Here is an 11,603-nt window from a genome sequence, read left to right on the forward strand (position 1 = left end):
GGAGACAGAGCCTGTGACACGGTCACACAAGAACTAGCAGGAGCCAACAAACAGAACAAAGTGTGCAGAACAGACTGCTGCACCCTACTCTTAGGACAGGAGTAAAAACACCCCGCTGCACCCAGGTGAAGTTCCCAAGTGCTATCGGAACCACCCATATCTGGCAACAGCTAGCCTGCTGCATGGGTAGCTCAGGAGGAGCCATTGATCCTCTTTATAAAAGCAGTGCCATACACAGAAGCTTAAAATAATCCACTCTTTTAAAGGACATAATGTCATCTTGCCCTCCTAAATAAATGAGTCAAATTAATGCACTTCTCCACAATCCCCCTTCCTTGTCACAACATGGAAGCATGAGTATTTATTTTCCAGCTGACTTGATGAATTTTCATGGCAGCTCTGCAGAGCTTATTTAACATCAACAGTAGAAGCTTCAACCCAGTTCGCTTCTTGTGGTGAGAAGCATGCAGGCTGTTACTGCTGCTTCATCGGTACCACACAGCAGTCTTCCACATCCTGATTTAAACTATTTCTTTTCATACTTTCACTACTTTATAAATACTTCCTTGCATTGTTTAATTAAATAAACCACTCAAGCTATTACATAGTCAAAAACAAGAGTATTTACCAGTTAAGTGCCAAATGACACAGCCAGGGCAATGCCTATTGGATTGTGCTCTCCGTTTGTGCTCAGCACACCATCTCTCTGGTTGTAGCACGCATTGATGCATTCCATAAGAAAGTTTAGGACTTTAAGTTATGAAGTCATTTGTTTATCTTGTTCTCTACAACTCTTATAATTGCATGGTCTCCTAATTTGGTTAGGTTATGGGATGGTTAGGCAGTCAGTTGTCTGCAACTATAGTACTGTCTGGAAAGTTGTCTCCTTCACTATGAGGTTTTGGGTCATGTCTGCTGCATAGGTGTGTTGCAAACTCGTTTGCAGATGTGGCATGTTTTCTTAGTTGTAGCGCAAATGTATACAGATCACTTTTGAATGTAGCAAAGGTAGTCACTGAGATACAAAATAGGTTTTAAAAGAAACGACTCAGATTTTTGGAGAGATGGCTAAGACTTCAGAAAAGAAAGATTTCAAGATAAAAGAAAGAATATGGCGACTGTAGGACTAAGGAATAGGATTTGCTTCTGTTTGTGTTTCTTAGATAGCATTTATGTCTTAGATAATGCTTAGGTAATACTCGTGTCAAGCCTCTGTCTTGTCAGTAGATTTTCTTCTTTGCTTAAGCTATTGTATTTGTAACAACTTTAACAATGTGCATTCTCAATAAAGGGGCATGCATAATGAAAGAAAAATGGTAGCAGCTTTAAAACAGAATTGTGAAGCACTCAGGCAGTGAGTCCTACGCTTAGTTTAACTGAATGCTAACATCAGTGTGTAGATTGTTACACCTGTGAAGTATCAGCATGTTCTTGAACCCTTTCAGTTTGCTAAAGCACAGTCTGTCAGCATGTTAGCATGTTTGGCACATGATCCTGGAAGCCCAGATGCAGGGTTTCACCAGGTGACTCCCTATTGGCGTCTGCTTCATAGCCAACATAAACTGCTACCATGGCAATTTTAGCTTTGGTTTTGGTATAATGCACCCAGGTAATGTATCCTGCAAATACAGTTCCGTCCACTTTCAGTGTCTATAAACTTAGATGTTCCTTTATACTGCTCACCCAGGATCTGCTTGTTGAAGACTTTGTCTTTTGTATAATTGTATCCATGTTTGGCAGAAATGGAAGAAACATGGGGTAGTTGAATGCAATATGTATAGTTCTGTACCTATAGTTGGTACCTTTGTATTAATGTTGTCCCTTGCTTTGCTGTTTCAACTCAAAGTGTTTCCTTTTCTGTTTCTCTTTTCTTTGACTTCAGAAAATTGGCTGGTACTTTTGTTTGTAAGGATCCAGCTGCGTGGTATATTTGCCATAACAAGGGAAAACATTTTCTGATCAATAATTAGGAAAAAATTACTTTCTGTACACAAACAGTTTTACAGAGAAAGGTGGTTTGGTTTATATTTTTAACCGATGGAAGTTTTGCTGAGGAAAATAGTAACCGTTGTGATTCATTTGGAGAGTCAAACACACAGGGTAATCAGTACTAATTTGTTTGGCTGAGGACCTTCACAGCGCCAGTTAATTACAGCATTCTTAATTCTCTGCTATGCATTTTTATTCTAATATTTCTCCTATTTTTCTTCCTATAACCATTAGGATATTGTGAACTCCTTGATCTAACATCTTAATATGGCTTTGTGGGAAGAAAAGTATGTACTACTGAAGCTAAATCAAATGACGTAGGACAGGACAGTTATTGACTTATTGAATGTATCACTGCAGGGAAGCATTTTTGAACTGGTGCTTTATCCAGAGAGCTTATAACAATATGGAGCTGACACTTATCCAGAAGCACAAAGATTTCTTTTTCCCCTGGTGTTTTAGCCTGTTTTCTCCCTTGGGGAACCAATCACAATGCTGAAAAATTAATCTCACAGTAAGTATTTGATAGGCTCTGCAGGATTATGTCTTTGAAAAGGCAGCTGTGGTGTCTTTGACCTCTTACTGTCCTCTGTTGACAGTGGTTTTGACTGGAGCCCACCGCCCCAACCCACATGATTTAAGGACATGAGCTTATGAAGGAGCTGATGTATAGTTTAGATCACACTAGGTATTCATTGCATGCTTAACTTTGATAGTGACCAAAAGCAAACACTGACATCTTAGTCACCTTTTGGACAGCAGAATGATACTGCAGCTTTCCTTCATGCTGTGAAATTGCTTTGTTCAAGAAGAGAGTTTAAGAAAAGCAGAGTAGAAGCCATTTGTTTTCTGTTCCTCTCATTTACTCCTCAAAGCCTTTGTTAAGAAGATCTTATGCTTTAATTTCTCACATCTGTTGTGCTAATCACTGTCAAATGCTTTTTGGTAATCTTTCCTGATAGATTGCCCCAGCCGAAGGGTTGGTGTCTATACTAAAGAAGAGAGATGACAGGGATGGAAAAACAGTTGCCCAAGTCCATCAAAGGCAAACAAAGAGAAGAGTCCGGTTCCAAGAAATGGAAGACACTTTTGATCAAGGTATTCTAATACTATTAGCTCATAGTTTGTGCTCTCAGGGTGCAAATGATGTTGAATTTTTGGTTCTAAGTGAATGTTCACTGCACGTTGCACCTTGCTTTTTTTAAAGTTGAAATGAGAAAAGGTTATCAAGTTTCAGTGGTCTCTAATAGCTGAGGCCCTCTAGTCATTTGTGGTCTCTCAAGTCATTTCAGGCTCAGAGATTTAGTATTTTGCTTTCATTTCTTCATTGTTTATTTCTTTTTTGACAGCACTAGATTGCAAAAGCCTTCAATACTTTACTGTTTTGCCCTAGGATCGTTTTAACTAAAGCCCATTTCTGTTCTGCAGTGCTGGAGTAGTTTCATAATACTTCAGTACAGTCTGCTAGAGAAACTGAGCAGAATTTCAACACTTCATGACAAGTCTCACACACCGAATGGAAAATCCATCTGCTGCCAAAAAGGAGCTTGTCACGTTTATTTTTCTCGTAAATATTTAGAAACAAATTCTATTTTAAGTACAATTTCAGTAGTTACCTTTTTCAATATTATTTTTGTTTTTGCGTGGATTTAGTGATTCAGAAGGGAAGCTGATTTTTTTTATTATTATCATTTTAAATCAAATTTAAAAAAAAAAAAAAGAAAAAAAGAAAAAGCATCGATTTTTTCCCCCTTTTCCCCACCTGATGGGTGAAAGAGGCTCAGAAATTTTCTTAGAGCCTCTTCAATCTGACAGAAAAGGCAGGTGTTGTTCACGCAAAACAGCCTGTCAAGGAAAAGTAGTGAGGGTACAGCAACACAGCTGCAGCATCCTCATTGCTATAAAGAGTCTTGCAAAGAGTTATCACAGATAACAGCGATGTAAACTAACCCTTCACAGCAGGCTTCTTTGAAGGTTTTGGCTCCACCCTTACAGTCAGGATGTGAGAGTAAATATAAGCAGTTCATCTTACCAGTCAGTGGCAGTACAAGTGAAGGAAGAACATTTACATCTGTTTTACTTTCAAAGCTTTCGTTTCATTTCAGGTATTTCCATGTGCAACATTCTGTCATTCAAATCTGTTATACTTCAGTGTGGATTGACTCCACAAGAGATACCAGCAAGGACAGGGACAAGGGTTGCAGAAAATGCACTATGTAGTTATTTAGGTTTCTGAAATGAATCTCGGGTTTGCTCATACTGTTGCAGTTTGAAGAGTTAATCATGCAACACCTTCCCTCCCCTTGGGAAAAAGAGTGGGGAAAATGAAGAAGGAAAAACAACTGTGGAGATTTACTAGAAGGAATGTGAATTAATACAGAATAACTAAGAGTAATTAATGAAAATGAACCAAAAATAAAACCGGAGGAGAGAGGGCCAGTCTGAGTCTTTGTCAGCAGGCTCTTCGTGGCTTGTCTCCCAGAAAAGATGAGAGAGCTCTTCCCCCATCACCCAGAATAAAAAATCACATGGGGGCTCCTGGGTAATGCAGTGCATCCCAGTGTATCTTCCTCTTGGAGAGTCAGAACTCATGTGAGGCTGCTAGAGAAACCAGGAAACAGCTCTGCTATGCACTGTGCCTCTGCACCCAGTCTGTCGCATGATGTTATGAGACAGAATACTGATAAAACTATGATGCACACACATTCATGTTGCTTTGTCTGGTCTCTTATTCACCTTCTCTTCTGCTCACAGATGAAGTAGCTGGTGGCTCCTGTATTTTGCTGATCCTGCTGTGCATAGCAACCGTTTTCCTTAGCATCGGAGGAACTGCATTGTACTGCACCTTCGGTGACATGGAATCCCCGGTGTGTAGAGAATTTGCAGCCAACATGGATTTCTATTATAGCCAGATATTGCAGCGTATGGAAGAACTTAAGCACTGGATTGCCTTCTCGTAGCTGAAATAGACTGAGACAGCACACCACTGGTAACTGGGGAGGCTATTAAAAAAACCTGTGATTTCAAGTTCTTTGTAACACTTGCCACCTGCAGGTGACGTGCATTTGATGATGTACTTACACTTTTACTTAGAAATTGAGAAAAATTCCCTTTTAGCAATCAGGTGGCAAACTGTTCACATCTTAAGTCGTAGCAGCGTGGTATGGGAGAATAACAAGTCATTCTCTAAATCCTTTTAAGATTAGACAAGCAGCTTTTCAACAGCTTGAGCAACTGAAGAAGAAAGAAGAAAATGAACTGTCTTCTATATGCTCTCCCATTGCCACACATTGTGTAAGCAATCTCTGAAAGCTTAGTTAAAGAACAGCTCTGATTTACAGCTGTTTGTGCAAAGGTGTTGCCTCCAGCTATCATGCAATAAGTCTGTGTTTTATGAAAACATTATTTTTCTTCTAAGTCTTACTATTTTTCTCCATTTTAATTCTCCCAGTGAGCCATGTAATAATTCACATGGAGTTAGAAGAGTGCAGCAGCATTCACGGAGCCCCCATTCAGTGATAACAGGCCAACCCGCACCTTACAGCATATGGGGAACATCATGCGTAGGATAAATCTGCTGGCAGATTTCACAGTGTTTCCTGGAATTTTACTTCCAGTGTTTGCGGGCTGTTTTAGAAGGAAGAGGATAAGAAAGAAATAATCGGTCTCACTTAATGCAGAAAAAGGAGCAAGATGTTTGGTAAATTATTCATGTTAATAGCAGATTGGCTTTGGCCAATTTTAAAGCACCTGGTTGTAGGTGTCAGGCTAGCTGGGATTTCTGTCCAGCTACGTCACTGACTTACAGTAATCACTTTGTGCCTCGGTTTCTCCTCCGTAAATGGGGAATAATGATCCTTGCCTTTGTGAATAGTTATTGCAATTAGGGCTTGTGTCTGATTCCCTATACCCTGGAGGAGCTCACAGGATCGCTGGACCGTGTGGCTGCAGCCTCTCACCCAGTGAGTATTAAACATACAGTGGAGCTGATCTGCCAGCCAGATACTCAGGCTGCAGATCCACAGCCTCTGGGTAGTCCAGAGCACTTGTTCCAGCAGATAAAAGCACATTTGCATCTATTTGCCCTCCAGTTCTGAGACTTGTAAAATCTGCTCTCTTTTTCTACCAGCTCTACAAATTTAAATCAGTAAAAAGAGTCATTTTTCATGGCTGTTTCTATCGCCTGGTGCTCAGCCCTTCCTGGGTGGTGTATGAGAGAGATACCGAAGTGACGGTGAACATCAGAACTGGCAATGTAGGCCCTTGGTCTGTGCTGTGGTCTGAACACAGCAGCTGTCCTGGCACAGAGCCTGTTGGCCTGGCCCTGCTGCAGGCCTTGTGTGAGACGAGTCCTTTGCACCCCAGGAAACAGCAGTTTTCAGGGGGCCCGCTTCACTCCACTCCATGGTTTCCAGCTTACTAATATACACTGAAGCACCTTCAGGTCGAGATTATTTTGTATGCTACTACAGAGTGAAATCCTCAAGGCATCGCTCAGAGTTTTAACATTAAACAATCATGCTTTATGGCATTTACAAGCCAGTTGTCTCTCTACTAGCGAGCTTGATTGTTCCTAACGCTCTGTTATACTTAACGGGATTTTAAAGCAAAAGTTAAAACCATATTTTTTCTGAAACAAACTGCATATATGGTTTCTTTGCCAGCTCTCACTGCTGAGACTTAGTTGATACCTTAGCCTTGTGTGCAGCTCTTAATTAAACGGTAAATTTAAAATGCCCCAATTAATGACAACGTTTGTTTTCAGAATGAAGCTTAAGAGCAATAGTTTGGTGTAGTTTCTGCTGGTTGTCCTCACAGCATCGTAAAGCTGGACTGATCGAGGGGAGAAAGGGAGAGATTCTTTTGTATTTTAAAGAGTTACTGGCTGGTTCAGTTTATTATTTTAAGCCCTGGTTTATGTATTTATTTAGTTTTTATTTTAAAGAAAATCTGAATTTTCTTCTTTTTTTGGTAATTTGCTCACAGAGGAATTAAAAAAGCATGCGTTCACTTAAAATATATATTTATAGTGATTGTGTAGTTAGAATATATTTTGCATTTCTGTAACTTCACGTTGAGTGTTTCAGGATATTAAGTTTATTTCTAAAAGACAACTGTTGATTTCAGCTTAAAAATCTGATTAAGTTTTCGTGCACTTCCTCACCAAAAAGATCAAGAGGTATATATAGAACTATTTATTCAAAGGTATATCAGATATGAAGATCAAAGATCTTCTACTTCTAGGTTCGTTTAATTAGAACTATTTAAAAATGATTATTTTATTTAAAATGGTAAAGCTATTTAAAGTCAAAGCAATTTTTGATAAACAGTTCAGAGAAAAAATTGTGGTCTGAATCCTGGCATGGCAGCTTTGTGTTGTGTTCCCAGCGCAGAGTCTCACTAATATCAGCAGAACTGCCAATGAGAAGATCACGGAGAGGTAGGGCATCACTTCATCTGCACACACCAGGGCAAGAGTGAGTGGCCACGTGTTCTGTGTAACCCAGCTGCCTTGTATTTGTGCTGCAGTGTGAGCATCTCTGCGGCCTCCCAGCCCCTGCCCAGGTGCCACTGCTGTGGGATCTCTCAGGATCTGGGGGAGCATATGGGGCACACACGCGTGGGCTTTCAAGCTCCATTTTTAAGCTGTTGTAACCAAGTGCTTGAGTCTGGATCTGATTTCTGTTGGCATTCCTTTGTGAGAAGATGATGGCACTAATTCTCGCTTTGCCTCGTAATTGTCAGTACTGTTTGCATGGTCTGCACTACATTATCAGACTTGGGGTGACCAAGCATAAAAAATGTGCTTTGTTTGAAATCCAGAAAGTGTACAGGTTGGCCAGGTGTTGGCTGTCCTGTGTATTCTGTTCCCTTTTGATTGCTGGTGGCATTGCTTCCACCTGGGTGGCCCCACTGGTCAGAACTTTGGTCAGGGAAATCTAAGCTAAAAGGGGATTTGAACAGTTATCCTCATCTGAGGAGTTTGTGGTCAAGTAATGCTGAGCAACGGCTAAGACTGTTATAAGTAGGAAGAAAAGAGTCGAGGCTTTTCCCTTCCCTTTTGTGCATTGTAAAACCCATTGCCTTTAAGTTTTTTGCTGACTCTTTTCTTCCCTGGCACTGGATGGATGGTTGTTCTGCTTGGCAGCAGGGGAAACAGACCACTGTAAAACCATTTGTAGTCAAGAGGAAAATTCAGGGAACAGTTCAGTACATGATAGCAGTTAAAACTCATTTCTGGAAAGACGACTGGATGTCAGGTTGATGGTTTACCTTCAAATGTGAAAGCTGTGGCCACTTACCACCTGCTGAACTCCATCAGAAACCCCATCTTCCAGTTTATCCTCTCAGTGTATCACACAGTATCACAGTATCGTGTGAGTCGGAAGGGACCTTAGAGATCATCGAATCCAACTCCTGGGATTTGAGCCTTCTGTGTAGCAGAGCAGCACTTCTACCACTTGCAAGTGTAATGATTTTAGACAGGTTCTTGCAATAGATCACAACCAACAAGGCTCTCAATGCACAGAGCCAAAAAGAGCTTTCTGATGGCATAATTAGCACCCTCACCCCAAGAAGTGTGAAGCAGCATAGCAGTGCTGTACCACAGTCGGGTTCCAAGCAGGGTCAGTGAGGAAGCATTTTCCACAGCCGAGATATGCCAGCAGAGATTTGCAATCTAGACAGGGCTCATGTTTTAAAATGTTTTTCTACTATTTTGCTTTCATACTTGGAAAATGCTGGTGGCACACTGTGGGGAGCAGAGTGACCAAATGGAAACTTGTTTAAGAATTTCTGTGGGTAAAGGGCAAGCTTGAAATATCAAATGAATGGAGTAGGTCAGAAGTCCATATTCTTGTGTGATTGCACTTGATAACCAAAGGGGATGCTACCCTCCCAGGAAAATATGTTTGCCTATTTTGTACCATAATGTAAAACCGAGATCATCTGAAAGGACTATAACAATTTGTAACAAATTTAGCAAAAGGAGTAAATAATTGTGTTTGAAACCATCACCCAAGCTTGTAATTTAAATACTGTAGCAAAAATAAAATAAAATAAAATAAAAAGTGTCCCAAAGAAAATATATGAACCTTTCTGGGTACTGTGATTTCTAAATGTATGAAAAGACTGAGAAGATGTTCTGTGAAATTAAGTAAATGAGCAACATCTCCAAAGAGAATTTCATGATCAAACCCAAACCAGGAGAATAGATGAGGATAAAATGCATGAGGTTTGGTTTGGATTTTAGTGTGATGTAAGTTTCTTGAGTTGGTTGGTTGGCTCACTTTTATTAGCTAACTGAAAACCCAGCCTCTGCTCTAAAAGAAGATGTTGGATGGTAAGTTTCAGAAATGCTGGGGCAGGTGACCTGCTTAGTTATCACAACCCGGTCTGCTCTTTGAGTTCAAGTAAACTAAACTGACTCCAACCTGACCCAAGCCAGCCACCTCCTGTTTGCAGCGTGCAGCATCCCCATCCCTCAACACCACCAAATGAGGCCACTCAGAATCTTAGACTGGCTGAAAATGTAGTAAAATCCTAAGAAGAAATGCTTCACTTTTATTCATGTTCTTTTGGTTTTGTTATCCTTGCGTTTTGTATTTTCAAATTGTTCTTCAGTGCCAGAAAGAGGGACAGTTATAATGTGAAAAAAGAAAAGAGATTTTTGTAGAAATTCATTGGAACTTGTGAGGTGACATCATGTGTAGCTACCCAAAGTGGCTTAAAGAATGAACTTCATTTAGCTTAAAGAAATATATTAATGTTTGGTTTTTTAAGCATAAAAAAAAAGAAGCATCAGATGTTTTTTAGATGTTACTTCTTTCGACCTCTTTATAATTAGTGTTTTTCATTGCTTTGGATTAAATGGCATGGTAATTGTCTGGCTTAATGTGAGCCTAGGGTTCACTGTATTCAGCACTGTACAAAAAATGTCATCACCAGTAGATGCCTGCTTTGTTTTAGAGAGTTGCTCAGTGATGGCTGAGAAAAAAAATAGAGTCTGTACTGAAGTACACCCAAAATTTCAAAGTCATGTCTACTTCCTGATCCAGGGAAGCAATACAGTGTTTCCTACAGGGCCCCACTGAGCTGCTCAGTATGTATTCTGCATCAGGAGTGGTGATGACTGCAGGATTGCACTCGGAATCCAGACGCAGGAGTCCTTTGGGGCTGTGGGAGCATCAAGGAGACTTTCACATTGCTTTTCTGAGATAGCTCAATTCAGTGCACTCTAGAAAGGATGCACTGGAAAGAAGAGAGCAAAAGATTGGAATCACTAAGGATCCAAGCAGTAAACTTCAGCTAGACAGAATGTCAGCATCTACCATCATAGAAGTTAGCGATGTCGCTCCAGCATGTTTGCAGTAGGTAGGAGGTAAGAGATGATTTGAAAGGAGAGAATTGTTGTTGTTTTTTTAAAGCCATACACTGAGAATTCCTAATGATTAATCAAAGTTCTGAGGTAATAAATAGAAGTTAATGATTAAGGGGAAACAATTTCTCAAGGTTGTACAAAGGTAAAGGAGGCGTATTATAGGTGAATGGCTGCAGAAAGAGTATAATAAAGACCTTTAATGTAAGAAGATTTAAAAAATGATAAAGGGTGAGAAATATTTCCTATAATTATGCTTATCAGTAATGGGGGAGCTATAAGAAAGAAGGGGACGGACTCTTAGCAGGGTCTGTTGTGACAGGACAAAGGGAATTCAAACTAAATGAGGGGAGATTTAGATTTGTCATAAGGAACAAGATTTTTACAATAAGGATGGTGAGGCACTGGTAAAGGTTGCCCAGAGAGGTGGTGAATGCCCAGTACTTGAAGATACACCAGGTCAGGCTGGATGGGGCTCTGAACAACATGATGTAGCTGTAGGTGGCCCTGTTCATTGCAGGGAAGTTGGACAAGATGGCTGACACTAAGGGTCCCTACAGCCCCTTCCAGCTCAGATGAGTCTGTTTGTTTGGTTGGTTGGTTTTCCAACCAGATTTTATAGAAGAAAATAAATAAATAAATAAATAAATAAATAAATAAATAGCCACAACAGTTCAATGAAGTTAGAAAAGAGGAAACAGGGAAAGTAATCGTTAAAATATCACTGGATTCTTTGCAGGACTCTCTAGGAGCATTTCAGTAGTCTGCACAAGGTCATACAGCAGCAAGAAACAAAACAGGCCTAGAGCTTGTAAATCCTGCTTCTGATCTCTTGCCTGCGTGGGTTAGGGAAGATGAGTACCCTGTTGTTCACGTTGACTTCACACTTTGAGGACTTTGCTTAAAGATCTTTTTTATATTCTTATAAATTTTTCAGTGATTGTAAGGAATGAAATTAATTCAGGAGATGAATTTCCTTTCTAGTATGCCGCAATAAGTCCAAAAGCCATTTATTTCAGTGTATTTTTAGTACCTGATATCATCATACCCATGGTAGCTGGTTGCTATTTACATGTATTGAAACAAATTGTATCAACAGACCACATGGGAATACAATGTAATTGCAGCTTCTGTAGTCAGAAGAAGAGGATGAAACTGCCTGTGGTGGCTGTGTGCTTTGCTGTGTGGCCCTTGCTGCTCACGCTCTGTTGAGTAGCAGGAAAGCAACAATGCTCTG

General features: G+C 40.2%; 1 protein-coding gene across 2 annotated transcripts in view; it reads left to right on the plus strand.

Moving 5' to 3' along the window:
• Positions 1 to 9,033, plus strand: part of CNST (consortin, connexin sorting protein) — a 46,149-nt gene extending 37,116 nt beyond the window's left edge. For both annotated transcript variants that reach the window (XM_072332487.1, XM_072332485.1), the window contains 2 exons: positions 2,952 to 3,087; positions 4,744 to 9,033. In XM_072332487.1, the coding sequence (XP_072188588.1) occupies positions 2,952 to 3,087; positions 4,744 to 4,949 (342 nt within the window). In that variant the 3' untranslated portion in view covers positions 4,950 to 9,033. The remainder of the gene's footprint in view (positions 1 to 2,951; positions 3,088 to 4,743) is intronic.
• The last annotated feature ends 2,570 nt before the right edge of the window (positions 9,034 to 11,603 follow it).

Source organism: Excalfactoria chinensis, chromosome 3 (assembly GCF_039878825.1).
Source record: "Excalfactoria chinensis isolate bCotChi1 chromosome 3, bCotChi1.hap2, whole genome shotgun sequence".
Taxonomy (NCBI): domain Eukaryota; kingdom Metazoa; phylum Chordata; class Aves; order Galliformes; family Phasianidae; genus Excalfactoria; species Excalfactoria chinensis.